Here is an 18822-nt window from a genome sequence, read left to right as displayed (position 1 = left end):
AACACGTGGAGGGCACAAGACTCCTGGACACCACTGGTTTCGCGGAGCTGCCCTGCGTGCACTGTTGGCACCCCTCTCCCAGGAGTTAGTGTTGGGTCTGTACCTGAAGCAACTGTTAGTGAGTGTAAAACGCCCCCTTCCCACTGCTGCTGCTGTGCTGTACAGACCATAAATCACTGTTTAAGCAGTGACTTAAATAGTCTTCAGTAAAGCAAGCACAGAAGCACAGTCGAGATGTCACCATCTGTCTGAGGTCAGTGTTGCCAGCAGCTTCCTCATCTGCACTCTTTTTTTTTTTTCCTCCTTCAGGAAGTCAGGGGTTTCTCGCTCCAGCCCCTGGCTGTGAGCCATGGAGTCACCTGTGGAGCCTGCCTGCTCTTCCTGTGTTGGCGGCACCTACAGTGCTGATGCATCGATGAGCAGTGAGAGAAATGGGTTGTGAATGAGCCCTGTGTTCATGTTTCAGGTGCTCGGAGCCCGGGCGAGCAGATGAGAGAGATGCCTTTTGCCTGCTCATATAGAACCGTGTGACTCCCATGAACGTACGCTTAGCGCCAGTTGTCATGAATGCCTAAGAAAAAGTCTGGTAGATAAAAATAGGTCCTGGAGAAAGGATTGCTCCCAACACAAAGATGCCTGCGTGTGAGTCTGGCAGGTTTCAGATGCGGGGCCTCTGTTTCCTTCTGAACATCCCAGAGTCATGCATCTAACAGGCCTAACAGTATTTCTAACAGCTCTGTTGCTTCCCCACATGCTCCCTCCTGCAAACACACCCCCTTACTCACAGCATATTGTTCGGTAAAGTGGCTGGGAAATTAACATTTTTTCCTGGAAGGACTATATCTGATTTAATGACCAAATCATTTTAAGGCAGCACAACAGAATTTTACAAGAACGAAATCTCTCCCTTCACACCGATCATGCGTGTTTTACTTGAGTATTGAGTCATTAGCATGTTTATAATGGTTCTAATTTAGTACAACATTTTCTGAATTTTATCCTTGAGTCATTTACAAATTGTTCTTATTGAGTAAACAAAGGGAACAGATTGCATTTTATACTTAGCAATTTATCTGAAAGAAGAGGGGAGGGTTAATTGTTTTAAAGTTTTGGTCTGTTTGGGGAGTGAGCCTGCTTTCTCATTGCCAGGCATAAATGCCTGGCTTCTCATCTTTTGGTTGGAGGGTGTGCTGTGGAGGAGGAAAATGAAGAATTAGGGGTAGGACAAGACTGGCCACTCCCACGGGGGAGTGTGGAGCACAAGGGGGCTGGCACGAGATTATCCAAAACAGTTGGTGCATTCCTTAATGATCAAGTGCCTGAGAAGTTCAGTCCTTCCTGGCAGAGCATCTGTGTTGATGTTTATGCCGCTGCCCTGCTGTATGGGAAAGGCTCGCTTTCTCTGCAGCTTGCCTAAAAATAGGACGGAGAATGGCATTGTATGAGATATTTTAAGATGGCAGAAACATTTAAGAGGTTAAAGGTTTGGCTCTCAGATCAGAAAGGCTCAGTGATATAGTGTGTGCCGTTCTTTCCACACTGGATTTTCTGTGGAGTTGGATGGCGATCTGCACACTGGGTCAGGGAAGTTATTTCTAGGTTTGTTTGGTTCAGTCTGAAAAACACACTGTGGGCTTTTCTGTCAGCTCCCTGCATGAAGAGCTTGCTTGAAAACAGACTCTATTTATACCCCTTGTTCTTATTTGGAAAGTCAGTTGTTTCTCTCTCTCTCTCTCTCTCTCTCTCTCTCTCTCTCTCTCTCTCTCTCTCTCTCTCTCTCTCTCTCTCTGTGTGTGTGTAGGGACAATCTTCATGGAGAATTGCTTTGTATGTTATAGTGACTTCAAAATAAAACCAGCACATTTTAGTGTCTAATTATTTTTAGTGAGCTTGGAGGGTTTTAATTAAAATTTAAGAGTCCTCTTCAAACTCTCCAAGCTCCCGTTTTATCCCGCTGTATTGTGGCACTCTCACCACTGTGCGGGAAAACGTACAGTAGCTGATAACTGCATCTGTATGTCCCTAATGAAAACACTTGGGGCTGCTGAGGAGTGAATAAACGTACATTGTCAAGTCTGGCTGGAAACTCAAGTCATAGGCACTTCAGATAAACGATCAGTGTTTGTAAATGCAGAGAAAAAGCTATTGCATTAGAAACTGATGATTCTGATGGGAAAATAAAGGGATGCCTTTCCTACTGTCTTAAGCACCACTGAGCATGGACTCTGGTAATGTCCACACAGGGGCTAACGCATTTGATCCTTCACTAGAATATTTGAAAGATATTTTCTGTGTCATGTTTGTGATATTTTATCCTTTGGATTTTCAATGTTGCATGGAAGTGAAGGGAATAACAAATGTTTACTCACAGATAAATGTTTCAAAGTACACTGAAATATTTCCCTTTGTTTTTTCTTCTTCCTTGTCTTTAATTATGATTTATTTCTCTTTTTGACACAGAAGATATGCCTTTATCACAATTCGTATTCTTGAAGCCATTATGTATATATTTGGAGTAATTGAAAACCGTTCCTAAAACATTAGTCTGGAGATTAGGAGGCAGTCCCACCTTGGCTTTCTCTTATTCCATAAAACTCATCACCAGCCAGTGCACTAGCACACCATGATAAAGCATGTCCTCTACCCACCCCAAGGCCTGTTTCTAAGAAGCAGAACCATGTTTTGCAATCTGTTATACAGCATATTTTAAATAAAATCAGTCCTGAATTGTATCTTTCTTGTGTTAGAAAAAGTTTAGAATGAGTTTCTTGAAAGATAAAAACTTAAGTTTGATAAAAATTAGCAAGCACCACCCCAAACACAAAAACATATCCCTCAATCTTAACCCCAAAATGGCCTACCAAAACGTATCTAGCTGAGTAGTAGTCTAGAACTGTGGAATCTTTACATCTTTGCTTTAAATAGAGCATAGCTAGAATAAAACCCCATCACTTATAAGACCACAGGCAATTAACCACAGGCCCTGTGCTTCACTGGGTAGGTATTGAGTAGGAGGAGTGAACTCCAGCGTCTGATGACATGCTACACAAATTCAGGACATTGTAAGTTAGGCCCTGTTTTAATGTGTTTACATTGTAGGGCTACCGTGCGTCTCTCATTCTTGAAGAGTCATCTGGTTCTGTAGCTGTAGCTGCAGACAGCTCAGACATGGAAGTCTGAACAGTCAAACTTAGATAATGGAATTTACTGTCACTGTCACCTTGAGTGTAAAGTTGCTTTCAGATTAATCAAATAAAACATATTTGCTCTGTGACAGAACCCTACATGATTTAGAGGACATTTAGGTTTTCTCCCCATTTAGAGTCACTGTGGCTGCTGTATTGAAGACACACTGTGTCTTGCTCTTCCTATGTGGCATGTAAGGTCTTATTTATGTAGTTTTCCTTCTTGGATCTTTGTAGTAATCACAACAGGGTAAGGCCTGCTCTCACAGCTGCGGATGCAAAGCTAGTGTGGCGTTGATGTGCTGGAAGGCTGTCATAGCCTGGGAGGTAGCCTCACATTTAACTTGCATCCATACCCAGAGACTGAGTGTGCAATGGTCTGGTCCCTGGACTGGGACCTTTGACAATACAGCTCTTCATTTATAATTTTGGACCTTTTACGTGTTTCCTCATCTCTGATCAGAAACTTCTTCAGGGCAGAGTGGCTGGGTATCAGCTAGCTCCTGCCTTTCTCACTCCTCTCACTTGCTTTCCTTGCTAGCACCAATGGGGTCCTTGAGGGTCTGGCAGTCAGATGAGTGTCAAGGGACAGTGTTAATGTCTAGCCTTCTAGAGTTAAGATCAAAGGGTGATAACATTGTACCTAGTAACTCTTAATGCACTCAGATACATTTTGTCAGTTGTTGTTATTAACTATCTTCCTGTCTATAAATGTAGACCCACAAAGCCTGTTTTACCTTTTCCTTCAGCTTTTTCTACTTGAGTAGAAGTGGAGGTAGTTGGACTCGGTGTTAGCAAGGACGTATGTTTTAGCAGGATATCAAATGCTTTGGAGTCTCTGAATGTGCAGCTCCCTGTGAAGCTGGCTGGGTTTATCTCGGAGTATGCACTCTTGTTGTTCATAGAGCTGCCTTTGTCTCCCCCGAAGCTTCAGCATTCTTTCCTTGGGCCTCTGGGGGTATTTTGAGTCTATTTATAGAAATATAGACCTTTACATCCCACGTGCATGTGTGGACTTGACCTGACCTTCTGACCACCCTTGATGTGCTGGGGTTTTGTCTGATGGGTGTGTCGTCATCTCACCTTTAACTTTAACCAGATGTTTTGGAGTCCTGCATCTCTGCCAGCGAGCATCAGTTTAGTGCAATGACAGAACAAACAAGAATGGGTGAAACGTAGCAAGTTCTAGTAGAGTATAAAATTTAAGACTTTTTGTTGATCTTCCTCATTGGTTGTCTAATGTTACAACTATCTGGCTCAGAAATCCCAAACCGGTGGGAGAAACAATAATGCCTGTCAGGCATGCCTTTGAAGATTTACTCCATAGCCCTATAAACTGTTTTAATATTGGAAAAAGTATAGGTATTGAACAAACCACATACCTCATTTATGAGTGGGAAGTGGATGGAAGTTCGTGAAGAGGCAGAGGGCTTTCACTTAGTAGCCTTTCTATGTAGAAAAGGCATGGGGTCCTGTGACAGCATCAGCCCTTTCATGACACTAGGATCTGGATTCCATCCAGTCCCTGATTGATTGATCTTGTCCCAAACAAATGTTAATTGTTTTCAGAAATACTTTCTAATCACGTGAAAGTCTTCTCATCTCTTAAGCGAGTATCACTGCCTTTTCCAAAGCTTATCTAGTCTCTAACGCCCTTTAGAGACATTTGACCTAACTGTCAATCTGAGAAATTCAAGGCAGATTTGGAAGCTAGAGGGAAAAAATGTAGGGGAAAATTCTCAAAAGATAGTTGGTGATATGGGGGAGAAAAAGTATTTGGAACTGGAGAAACCATTTTAAATATAATTTAAAAAGGAAAGTTATCGGAGTTTTGACACTTGGAATGCTAAAGTTTAATGGGAGTTTTAAAATCTGCATTCCCTGGAAACAGGACCTATTTGTTAAGAGCTGAGTCTTGAAAAGGTGCAAGCCGCCAGCTGTAAACAGGAGGCCGGCTTGCAAGTGCGTCTGAATCCACAGAAGAAAACAATGTGCATGGGGAAACACAGGCCAGTGTTGAGGCATCCTCATGTTTGAGTTTCTGTAATATTATGAATCTTATAAAAACGAATCCAATTGCTCTCTGTAATCTAGACATTATTTTAAAATACACCAGGGTGAATACTGTTTAAACATCTGTTTTCTTTAATAAACGTATGTATTGCTTTTTATATGAAAACTTTAGCAGTTTTCACTATGAGGGCACAAAGAGCATCTCGATTTTACATACTTGTCTAATTTTTAGTTTTTGCAAAAGTTTAATTTCTCTTTTATGGGTTAAGTGGTTACAGTTGATTGGCCTCTTCCCCCTTAACAATTTATCTTTGGTCCTTGCCCAGCATATAAATTTTGCTTAACCTTAAAAAAATCAGCTGGGTAAAAGAGATGCCATCTGAATTTAGAGCCACAGACTCTGTTCTGTCTTATCAGTCTGATAAATGATAAGCAGTGATTAAATATTGATATTACTAGGCTGCTAAGCATGGACCACAGAACACTCTCATCACAGGTCAGTAGGTTCCCTCCGTCACGGCGTTTTATTGTAGAGTAATGAAAGCAACAGCAACAGCAACAGCTTTTGTTTGTTTCCCAAGGAGCCAGTTGCTCAGCCACTAGCCCTCTGGGTCTGTAACACACATCTTTAATACTTACTTTTGTGTTTTAATAGATTCCTCCTGCATGGAAAAACTACTTTCAAAAGATTGGAAGGAAAAAATGGAAAGACTAAATACGAGTGAACTTCTTGGAGAAATCAAAGGTAAAATATAAAAAGTATCAAATATGTCAGATGTTACTTCACACACCCCATGCAGCTGCTGGTCTCCTCACTTCTAAATTAGGATTTCCATGGAAGAATAGGTGTGACACATTCCTGAATGTTTTCTCTGTAAACTGTACACACACTATGGACACCACTGTCCCCAATGTCAGTGTACAAACTCCCTTGTGAATTTACTTGACAAAAATAATGGCAGGAACGTCTTGTCAATCGATGAAGAGCAGTTTAAAGACATCGGTTGTCTCTTAGAATCACAATAATATCTCACCTTATAGAGTAAAATCCCAACAAGAGCAGGTGGAATGTGCCCTGCATCACATTTTATGGAGATTTCTGAGGCCCGTACCTTGGTTTCCATTCTGCCTGTATCACTTTACACCTGAGTAGGTTTTGGCCAAAGCACTGGGTTTCTCTACATCTCAAACTCACTGTCTGCATGGGGGTGAGAAGAGCATCGGTTTCATGAGCTCCTTTAGAGAGAGAGTTGACGCAGAGCAGTGTGGGGAGTGCAGGTTACAGTGCTCATCACTGTTAATACACCCATAGGATTGGAAACTGACTCGTGGCCAAGAGAGTTCTGGGATTTAGTCTCGCTCTTGGCCTCCTGGAATATCTTTGTTCTCTTGAACTAGGCAGGAACTAAGTGAGGTGCTAGGAAGTCTGTAGCTTTACCCCTGCCATTCGCCATCCTTCTGAAACAGTAAGAAAGGAAGGAGTGCCTGCCGTGTGCCTCAGCATTGTGCTAGCCTGTGAATACAATGTGTGTGCTTCTGTCTAAGCCAGCACTGTGGTGGAGGCGTTTCTGGAGAAGACCTGTTATATTCTTACACTTCTGTGTTGTGAGAAGAAGCCAGGGCCACCTGTAAACACTGCCAGTCATCTCGCCCTGAGTCCCAAGCTCTGTTTGCAGGAGCACTTCAGGGACACAGTTACCCTAGTTCTTGGGATTTATCAAACCATTTTGGGTTGTTTAGCTCAGCTAAGACAACCATTTGGTGGTAGGTAGCTCATGAAATGTTATTTTTACTTTATTGCAGAGAGTTGGTAGTGCTCTGTTCCTTTCAACCGAAATGCAGAGGACAGTTTTCCTTCCCACAGAGTTACAACAGCTCCTTCCTTAACTAACAGCGCCAAAACCAAGTGAAAACGGAATATTATTTTGAATTTTACTGCTTCTGCTTTGTACTTATAAAGGCCATTTGCTATTTTGGAAAAAAAAAAAAAGACTCTCAACATAACTGATGGGTAGAAAGAAAAGTCATTAGTGCCATATTCTCCATCCAGCTGCAGTGACGGGGCTGTGTGACTTCACACGTCATTTCGTGTTGTCTTCTCTTTCCCGAGCCTTTGGTTTTATAACAGTGAGGGCAAAAATGGCTCATGCAAAGGCAAGCGTTTGCCAACACAAGTGATGGGGGTCTCGCCTTCTCCCAGGAGGCGGGAAGCTAACATTTTATTATTTCCATGCTAATAAACTCTGGCTTTTGATACATTTCGGGGTGTATCTCCTCCCATACCTTTCACTTTTATTTAGATTTAATTCTAATTATGAGTTTAAAAATTAAAAAAAGCACAAGTTTCTGACACTCAAAATGTGTATAATTCTCAAAAGCGAACCATGCAGAATCAAACCTTTCCACTGCATTTCTCTGGAGGCCCTGCAGGTTATTTGAGCTATTCTGAATTTTATAGACATAAATGATAATATTCTTACTGGATTTTCCATTTAATTTGTTCTACATTTTTTTTTCATACATTTTAGCATTTTGTCACCACATACATCACATACATAAAATGTACCCATCATACATTACTTTAGACATTGAAAACTTGCTAATTCAAATAGTTTAATTTAAGTGATGCTGAGAGAACACACTGTTGTATGTGACTTGCCAGCTTCATCCCTGCACCCTGTGCCCTCTCTCTGAGGTTTTAAAGTGATCGACACTAGATCTCTGATCCTTGTGTACTGTAGTGGGTTATCAGTAGCTCTTATCTTAAGCATTATGTCTCAGGAGGTCTTATTTTCCTGATTCCATAATTCATACATATTTACTTGTAAGAAATAGAGTGTAGCATACAATAAAACTAAAGTGTTCCTTAATTCTTCATGAATCTTGTGGCACAGGCTTTCTGCCTTAACTTTCATCTACACCCCGAGTTTTGTATAAAGTTAGTATCAGCCCTTTGCCCCACCCTATGAGTGCCACTTCTGCTGAGTGCAGGTTTTCATTTAGATACATAACTTATTAAAATCATCATCGGCAAACACGTGCCATAAAGTGGTCCCCTGGGTCAACCAAGCCTTCTGCTTGCTCATTTCCCTTTAAGGACCTGTCAGAGCCTGAGTGCTCCTGGGTGTATCTAGTGGCACCACATCCTGGCACATACACATCCGCCTTTGTTCCCCGTTTAACTGTTGCAGGTGGTATGGATTGGCTTCTCCCACTCTTGAGATTAGATACTATTCTGTGATATTTTCTCCCAATTAATTGGTTCTGTATTGAAACTTTTAACCTTTCCTCCCCTCCCATCCCACAAATACTTTTATGCATAATGTCAACTAGAGCTATAGTTTTTACTTAACAGTTAAAAAATAACACTATATACTATGACTGGACGCTCTGATCCTTTTGACTTGGAATAGCATCTTTCTTTTCTTTTTTTTTTTAAATTTATTTATTTTTATTAATTTATTCTTGTTACATCTCAATGTTAATAGCATCTTTCTTACACTTAGTTATACAGTTAGAACCATTTACATAAACTTTTACCAGTACCATAGTAATTATTAAAATACTACATTTCATATTTATCATAATTTTGTTCAAAGTATTTTCATTCTTCTAAAAAGTTTACCTTGGATTGCTTTATATCATTGTGTTAATTAACATTCCAAATAGTTTTTTGTTTGTTTTGTTTTGCTTTTTGTGACAGGATTTCTCTGTGTAGCCTTGGCTGTCCTGGATTCACTTTTTAAACCAGGCTGGCCTCAAACTCACAGAGATCCACCAGCCTCTGCCTTCCTGAGCTCTGGAATTACAGGCATGTGCTTCCAAATGTTTTAAAATCACATTTATATAAAACTACTAGATGAACAGCATCTTTATAAAATTGTATATTTTTATTGGGGACAATTTATTCAATTCTTTTTTGAAGATTTATTAATTTATATTTATGTGCCTGTGTTGCCTGCATGTATATGCATGCAGAACTCACAGCAGCCAGAAGGGGGCACTAGATCTCCTGTAGCTGACGTTATAGACAGTTGTGAACCACAGTGACGGTGCTAGGAACAGAACTCCAGTCGCCTACTATAATGCTCTTAACCACTGAACTATCTCTCCATCCTCCTAATTGATTCTTGGTGTCCCCAAGAAAATTTTGGTTTTAATTCTGCACATCTCCTTTTGTGTTTTATCCTTTAATCTTATTTTCTTTCTGTTACTATGTTTAGAGGTTGTAGTGTCTGCAAATTAATTTTACTGGTTCACTATGTAGTTTCCCTCTTTATTGAGCTCCCAGGTCTAATCACGCAGCAATTGACAGGAATGCCTCTTTAGCCCATTACTTCAAGTCACGTTACCTAGATTGCTGAGAACAGTATTAAGCAATAGAGACATAGCAGATGTTTTGGCATAGTTTTTAGTTTACAGTGTTAATTTTAGTATTTCACACTTTGCATTGACACAATCTATTTTTTTGAATACCGTCTCATGTAGCCCAGGCTGACTTTGAACTTGTAATAGCCAAAGATGACCCTGAGCCCCTGAGCCCTTGTTTCTCCTGTCTCTACCTCCACTGTGCTGGCATTTCAGACATGTACCAGCATGCCTACATGTGTTATTATTATTATTTCATTAAAAATAGCTTATCATTAAAATATAGTTCCTTGTTAAATATTTTCTAGCTCTAGTCTCTTAAGAGTCTCTGTGAGGAACTGTGTTGTGCTTTATGGCACACCTTGCTGGTTTGAGGGATTTGAATTTATTATGAAATAAAACCAGGTTAACTGAGGCATAGTCTTCTTTAAATGTCCTGCAGGATACATCTCTCATAAACTGGATTGATTTGTGACTTATTTATTTGTAATTTATCTTCTAGACTTTAAAGTAGAACTGGCCTTTTCTTTTTTTTCTAGATAATATAACAGCAAGTAGATTATATATGTATTATTTCTGTCTTGAAATCTAAAGGCCAGAGCCTAAAAATAGTTTTTTTCCTTTTTTTTTTTTTTTTTTTTTTTTTTTTTGTTTCTCAAGACAGGGTTTTTCTGTGTAGTCTTGGCCAACCTGGACTTGTTTTGTAGACCAGGTTGGCCTCGAACTCCCAGAGATCTGCCTGCTTCTGCCTCCCTGAATGCTGAGATTACATTTTTAATTTTTAAAGTTTTTTTCCCATAAAATATTTTTCTAAAATCATATAGTTTGTGAGATTGTAAGTGTGTTACCATTGATTTAATCTATAGCGCCTGTCAGTTCAGCTCTTCTGTGTATGCTCTCCTTATCAGAATTTTACTTTTGCATTTTTTATTTTATCTTTCACTTCCCTTGGCAGTAGTTTTTCTAATATTTATCCATCTCCCCTAAAGACACAATTTTAGAAATTATGTGTTGCTCCTGTCCCTTTTCAGAATGCCAAGCAAATCAGCTTACTTTTGTTTTTAGTGTTTCTTCATTCTTTATTTTCTTCACACTTTTTGTTTGTTTGTTTTTAATGTAGTCTAATTCCCACATTAAATGCTTAATTTAAAATTTCAACTTAATATTAAAGGCACTTGGTTGTGAGTATGTTTCTAGAAATAGCTTTATGTGCCCCTGACTGTGTGCTTTTAGAATTCTTGTCATTTTATGAATATTCAATCATTACATGATTTGATAATTTATGTTGACATTTTCCCATAAGTTTCTATCTCATGCAGTGTAGCAAAGTTACTGAAAGAAGGGAATAGCCACCATCAATCCTAGGGGAATATTCTAGCAATAGAGAGTGGAGGAAAAACGTGCAGGCCATAGAATGGATAAGTGAAGATTGAAAAAATGAGTCTTTAATCCAGAGACCTTAGTATTCTTATATAATTAAGAAACAATAATTTCTTTTAAAGATTTCACTTTAAAAATTGCTTCCTATAATACTATCCAAATAAAGCACCGCTAGCTGTAAAACCCTTGGACAGTAGCTGCCTACAGCTGATGTGTGAGGGGTACTGAGTCCGAGTTGTAAACAGTCTGTGTCTTCTCTAGCAGTTTCATTGCTCATTGAAAGGCTTATTTCATTATTTTAAAAGTATTTATTTATTTATTTATGTCCATTGGTCTTCTGCTTCTATGTATGTGTGTGAGGGTGTCAGTTCTCCTGTGTGTGAGCTACCTGTGTGTGCCGGAAATTGAACCCAGGTCCTTTGGAAGAACAGCCGGTGCTCTTAACTGCTGAGCCATCTCTTCAGCCCCTATTTTATTAAGTGATGTGTATATATATGCCTGTGTGTGGATGTGTGCACAGGAATGCAAGCGCTCCAAGGGAACTAGAGTGTGAGAGCTCACTGAGTTGGAGTTACAGCTGGTTGGGAGCAGTTGGGTGTGGATGCTGGGAATCAAGCTTGAGCCCTCTGGAAGAGGAGCAAGTGCTCTTAAATCCACTGAGCCACCTCTCCAAAAAAAATGGTGATTTTTATTGTTTGTATTTAAGGCAGGTAACTATGTTTCTATTGTACATACAATTTGAATGGTTGGTTGCAGCCAAGCCGACTGATACAAGCATCACCTCAAAGACTTATGTTTTTCTCAGTGGGGTAAGAACACCTAAAATCTCTCCCACAGCATTGCACACTACCGTCTTTCCTGCTGCCTTATTGGGGATAGAATGTAGTAACTTGCATGAAATTAATATCAGCAATCTCTTAGTGAAGAGCCCAGAACACTTATTATGAAGAGTAATTAAAGACAGTCAGGAGGGATTGGCTTGGCACATGCTATCTGACTTGGAGCTGTTGGGTAGAAGGGCAAATGTCTATTTGTGCTCTTTTATGGAGCTGGAATAACAGGGAACTTGTTCCTAAAAACAAAACAAAACAACAACAAAAACAAAAAACAACATCTAAAAGAGTCATGGCACCCGATATTTATACAGTTGAATTGTGTGTCTTAGCAGAGGGTTCTTGGAATGTAATACGGCCTCACTACGCAATACTTACTGCCATCAGTCTCAGATGACTGAGAGAGGAGTGGAGGCATGTGACAAGAAGACAGCGTGCAAGACAGAAGTGTGGCTGGGCTTGAGTTGTGCCGAGTGTGTGGGATTCCAGGATAGCTGTGTTTTGACACATTTCAGAATGTGATGCTGATACAGAGCCATTTCTGCAACGCGAGGATCTGTGTCCTGTTGCTTGCTGTGCAGAGGCTCGCCGCCTTCACCTGACAGGAGAGGCTTTGAGCGTGTCTCCCTACCCCACACATCTTCCCCTAGCCGTGGTGCCTGATACCACCAGCTTTGTGTGAAAGCAAAGGAACTGTGCCAGGGAAGCAGTGATGACGCTTGTCTGAGTTAGCACAGCAGTGTTTGTCAGACACCCCGAAAAGAGACATAAAAAGATGATGAACAATGAAGGGAACCGGAAGCTAATGATTCGATGATTAAATGTTTGCTGTAGACATTTAGGTATTAGGTAGATGCATTCGAGGTATAATCCCCTACAGCTTAGAAAAACGAAGGTTGTTGTTGTTGTTGTTGTTTTTGTTTTGTTTTGTTTTTGTTTTTGCTTTTTTCTGATGGAAAAATGACCGAGAATACATTTTCCAGGGGCATTTCTGAGAATTGTTCCAATGTTTTTTACAGCTATCACTGAAGTACAAACATGCATAGGACTCGCTGCTGTGTCAGGAGCTGGTTTGGCCTTGGCCAACCTTGGCTCTCATCATCTGTGCTGAAGGGCAGAGGTGCTGCCCTGCTGCTCTGTCCTTGTTCACAGAAGAGCTAAAGGCAGTAACTATATATCACAGAGAACGAGCTATCACGACTGCACTTGTAACAAATACTGAAGTGAAAACATAGATTTACACTGGCTGTGGTGGTCAGGTTTGCCGTCTTTGCGCTCGGGGGCCGGAAGCAGGAGGATTGTAGGTTTGAGACCAGCATGGATTATATTGTGATCTCAGATTGAGCCTGGACTACACAGTGAGGCTCTTTCTCCAAAACCAAAGAGTCAGCACAGGAAAAAATATATCAGGGGCCAAAAAGGGAATTCATTCTGAAACGTCTGTGGAGACCGTCTGGGGGCCTGGTTTCATCCAGGCTTTGATTGCCAGCAGAGACCCTCAGAGGGAGGGCAGGCACGCAGGGCACCATGGCTAACTCAGGGCATGGGAAGTCTTTAAGGTCAGATAAGTCAAGATGTTCTAGAAGTAGCTTAGGCAGGGTTGTTATCTCCAGGTCAGAGTGCATCTTCCAGTTCCCACAGCACCAGTGCGCAGCCTCACTCTCCGGCTGACATGCGCAGTGCTTCCTGCAGAAGGCCTCGCTCAGGTGCTTGCTCACCCCGCTCCCAGAAGGCTCTGTTCTGGGAGTGATGGCGTCCACTGTTCTCTGCTATAAGTAATCACAGGACGCAACTGGATGGGCAGGTACTATGATTGTATACTTTGAATATTTATTTATAAACGAGTTTTTCTTGAATTTCTACTCATAAATTTATGTCAATCTCTTTTTCCTCTGGAGAGACTTCAAAAAAGCCAGAAACAGATCTGGAGAGATGACATGCATTAAGAGCACCGTGTGCTCTTGCAGGGACTCAGGTTCAATTCCCAGCATCCAGACACTGGCTTGTAACTGCCTGTAACTCCAGTTCAGGGCACCTGCTGTCCTCTTCGGGTCTCTTAAGATAGCAGGCATACAAATGATATGTAGCCATACATATATACAGGCTGTCACACATACACATAAAAACAAATAAATACTAAAGCAAAATAGAAATGCTTAGAGGTGGATCTTGGGCCACCTCACCAATAAAATCAGTGAAGTTCGTTTATTTGGTGATTATTTTTAAGTGTCTAAAATAATAACGGCGCAGTGCTTGTTTAGATCACATGTATTTGAAACTTCTACATTTAAGTCTTTTTAAAATGCCCTGAGTTGCGCTGGGTGCTAGGTTGTGAATTCAGGGCCACTGTCTTCTTAGCTCCTGGCCCTACACGACGGCTCAGCTGATTGATCGCCAGGGCCTTTTGTACGAGTCCTGTGGCGTACGTACACCTTCAGCGTCACAGCAAGACTCACAGACGCTCCAGAAATTAGAGCTGGAGGCTTTTGTCTGTTATATAATCCGACTTGTTTTTCTTCAGATAAGTCCAGAAAGCTACTGCTCTAAACCACATGGTAAATTACTAAGGTAGAAACTTAATATTCTGCTCCAAATAACATGTTTAGCCAATTTCACATAGTCTTTTGGTCGTCTTGTAATCAATAGCGAGTAATTACAGGAGAACTCCTGGATTCCTTTAGCCAGCACCGAATGCACAAAGCAGCCCTCTGCACACTTCCACGCATTTGGATCCAGCAGCACCCACGGTTTCTAATTACACTGCTTTGCATGAGTGTAGACATCTCAGAGCCCTCCTTTGTACTCTGCTATAAACGTCTTTCCCTTCGTTTGAAGTCTGTGTGATATACATGCAAGCAATTAAAACCTGCACCCCCCCACTGGAGGTTGGAGACACAAGGTCTTCTTAATTAAAATTCTAACAAAAGCTACCGACAAAAATTCCTACTATATGATTAAGGTCTAAAGTATTATGATACATTAGATTCATTGTTAACTGCCGGGATTAAAAGAAATCGATATGTTGGGGTAAGATCAGCTGAATCTAATTAGTGAAATCAATGTTTACATAAAAGAAAATTCTAAAGTTTAATAACAGGTTCTGCTTATAAATATAACACTGGCTAAAATTGTTCTTTGTTGTTATTGTGTTGACCACATAATCATATTTTAAATTCATTGAATAAGAATCGGAAACTTCTTGTAGTTAATTATTATAATTAAAACACAAAACTTTAAAATCATATCTGGTTTCAAAAGTTTTAATTATGAAAGATTCTTAAATGTAAAAATAGTCTCCAATTATAAAATATTCCCAGCGATTCCATTTTTAAAAGGCTAATTTTAGCACGAGTACATACCAGAGTCAGAAATTGGGTAGAAGTGAAGTATTCCTACGTAATTATGATGGTTTTAATGTGCATTAGTCCATCGGTGATAAAGCAAAACGGAAAGCGACACATTCTGATATACCATGAAAACAACACAGCTTACCTTTTCCTTCCTGCTTGCTCTGGGGGAAATAAACATCACAACCAGTATTGAAAAGGACCTTACTAATTGCAGCTTAGGTTTTAAGTCAAATGAAGGTCATTAGCAATTTCCTGGAAGCCCTTTCGATTGCTTACCAGGAAATGGTGGCTAGCAGGACATCTGTAGTCCTCCTGGTGGAATTAGTGGAAACACACTGGAGTCTTAGTGATGTGTGTCAGATGTAGGCTGATGGGGGTGGGGTGGAACTCTCTACTAGACTCGGTAGTATTGTTTAAACAGAAACACTTTTAAAATTATCAATTTTAGTATACAAAACCAGAAATGAACATAGCCATTAGCATGCATACACTCACCCACGCTGTAATACACAGCGGTAGGAAGAAGGGCTCTCCAACAGGGACCCTTGTAAAGAGTGGAATGGCACACTGGAGGACGTGGCTCTCAGAGGCTGCTGTGATGATGTGACAACGTTGCTGGGTGGCAAATTCAGTCTCATTTTTCCATCTCCATAAAAGTGAGAATTGGGTGTGAAATGCCTTCCAAGACATCACCTTAAGTCTGACCTATTCTGTGTTTGGTGATCCCATGGACGTGGCGTTAGCCACATAGAGACTTTCCTCAGGATGCTAAAATGATTGGTTGGCTCCACGTGGGCTAGAATGTCTGGAGCATTAATAGTGACAGAAACAGAGGCAGGAAGATGTATTAGCTCACTAGTTCGTATAGTACGTTATGTAGAAAGAAAGTTTCTGGTTGGTTTCCAGCGGGGACAGGATAGCGAGGATCTCGTAACCACCTCTTGTATCAGATATGCTTTTATAGGAAATGAAGCCGCAGATGTAAGCTGGAGAGGGAGCTCTCATTGCCCAAGAAATGGACACTGCATGTGCATCCGTCAGGTTAGCAACACAGAGCATGTTGTTTGTGTTTGCTCAACCAAAAATCAACTTATTGCTAATTAACACGTTTTCAGATAAATTGGGCCTGGTAATATTAACTGCCTTCATTCCATCCCGTTACAATGGGCAGGTCAGTTACCACAGACCTCCCAAGCCTTGGCAGGATTATTAAACTTTTGTGTTTAAGCAAGGTCAAAGTGTTTTACTCAAAAATTTAAGTGATTTCTCATGTAACTTTGGTTCTTTCATGTTAAAATGGGATGTTCACACTTAATATTTCTGACAAATAGTTGAAATAAGGTCTTTCGTTTGTATATTTGTTTTTATTTTTGTTTGTTTTGGACAAAAATATTACTCTATAGCTCAGGCTAGCTCAGAACTCATGGAAATCCTCCTGCCTCAGGCTCCTGAGTGCTCAGGTTATTGTTGTGAGCCACCTCTCCTGGCTTGGCTTAAGTAGTTTTGAAAGTAACTGTTGTAGATGAAATGTACCATGTATTACATTGATCTTAGCACTTACACAGAAATTTTAGTATGTGCAAAACTGGAGAAAAAACATTTTTAAATATCTTAGCATTCCTTTGCTGTATTTCATCTCAGCCCTTTTCATTTGAATAAATCATAAGGATTTAAAGTATACATTCGCGGAAATATTTATCCATAACTAATTCTTGGTAGAAAAATTCATGGGACTAAAATACCAGCCCCCAGTTGTCTTGGACTCCACTGGTGCTCTGTGATTAGCACAGCAGGTGCTGCGTGCACCCTCGGTGTTTCCTTAGTTTATAGGGTCAGCTCTTGAACACATCCTCAAAGGTCATGGTTACATCCCATAAAAACTGGCACATGGTTCTGAACCTCCCACACTCCAAGTATTTAGGTCATTTATCTGAATTTAAAAACAAAATCACCCCCCCCCAAACAAACAGGCCGATCATTTTTTTCAAACTGCTGTTTTATGAGTGAGGATTATGCAGTAAACATAAATTGAACATTATTCTCTACATTTTAAGTTTGTTGCTACCATCGGTAGTCACTACTGAGTGCATATTTAATGCACTGGGGAAATCTGTTGCAATTATTTGTTTATTTGTGCTTCCTTTTCAGTTCAAATGTCTACATTAAACTGTTGAAAAAGAAAACTCTGGAGAATTTAGGTCACTTTTAAAAATTCACTCACTTTCTGAATTCTGGTGGCAAACATCTATTGCATTAACCAGGAAGAAATTATCATAGACCCTACATTGAGAAGGATACACTCCCCAAATTTAGTGATAGAAATTAAACCCCTCTTTTGGGTACAGGCTTTAAGAGAGTGGGACACCACCTGCCCGAGGAGTGGGGGAAGCACTGGGACTGAACACGCATTTTAGCTGGTTTAACTCCAGATAAATTATTTTTCCTTGAGCCTCTTTTCAGCACTCCGGCATTGATTACACCCAGAAATGGACTAAATAGACACAAGTTGGTAGCTCTTAGGAAGTCTGTTCAAAATGGCAGAAACCACAGAGAAAAGGTCCAAGTCTGACTCTCTTCCTGATTTCCCAGACTTTTTTTTTTTTTAAGCTTAGAGAATTTGGGTACTGAAAAAGATCTCTAATGGTGAAAAGGCCTGAAAATAAGAAAAGTGAGAGAGGGGTAGAGTTTCCGTTGACCCATGTTTTATTTTCTCCTTTGATCATAGACTGGAAAGGAAAGCACACATTTCACAGAAATGGCTCAACACCATTTAGATGGTCTGGCCAGGAGAGGGAGTGAGGTGGACGAAGGCAGGGTTTTGATGAGGAGGTGGGATTCCCTCGGCATTTGATTCAGGGGATTCATCCAGTGTTTTCTCTCAGTTATTTGTTGTGTGCTTTTATGATATTCTTAAATATCTCTGTATAGAAGAGACCGGACCTAAACAAGATCCATTCTGAGTCTTCAGACATGGGTTTCCTCATGTCATAATAACAGGGGATTTGTGCTCCTGCAGTTAAAGCCAAGAGTTTCATTCCTACTCACATTTGTATAACCAGACTCCCATCACAACAGGTGCACAATTATTTTTATGAGTAAAATATTATCAGCCTTCAAAATTAGCCAGGGCAAAATGCAAGTTGTCTGATTAAATAATCAAAGCTGATACTTAAAATACATTTGATTTCCACAGGAATTTTAAAATGGTAAGCCTCAGTCTCTTACTTTGACGTTCAGAGGGAATTACAATTGTTGGTAGCGTGTAAGTAGCACTTGTAAGTAGTCTGGTATGTTTTGTGTAATTTGGTTGCTGTTATAAGGCAAACTATTATTAGATAACTAATTTTGGTCTGATACTTCAACCTGCAAGTAAAATGGTGCATCTCACAGCAGGTGACTCTATTCAGTATTTGATCAGAAAGCCCACCAGTATATAAAATTAAAATCCAGTCTATGCTCACTTAAATTCGATTTGTGGGATTTAAAATTAAGCATATATTTCCATTTATAAAATAATTAGATCATAGATATATGTCTAAGTTACAGATTATCTTGGTGAATAGTCAAGATGCCTAAGTGGCAGAATGCAAGAAAAAACCCAACCCCAATCTGCCCCTCCTGAGCTGAACAGGAAATATATCTGGGTGGCAACTTCAATGTGGTTTTGAAAGCACTACAACAGTGCAGCTGTTA

At 40.2% G+C, this 18822-nt stretch overlaps 1 protein-coding gene across 1 annotated transcript in view; it reads left to right on the top strand.

Moving 5' to 3' along the window:
• Sox6 (SRY-box transcription factor 6) overlaps positions 1-18822 on the top strand; it is a 333439-nt gene that overhangs the window by 114116 nt on the left and 200501 nt on the right. Inside the window, exon 4 of the mRNA XM_051149259.1 lies at positions 5854-5943. Coding sequence (XP_051005216.1) covers positions 5854-5943 — 90 coding nt within the window. The remainder of the gene's footprint in view (positions 1-5853; positions 5944-18822) is intronic.

Source organism: Acomys russatus, chromosome 7, assembly GCF_903995435.1.
Source record: "Acomys russatus chromosome 7, mAcoRus1.1, whole genome shotgun sequence".
In the NCBI taxonomy this organism is placed as follows: domain Eukaryota; kingdom Metazoa; phylum Chordata; class Mammalia; order Rodentia; family Muridae; genus Acomys; species Acomys russatus.
This window is presented reverse-complemented; position numbering and strand designations above follow the sequence as displayed.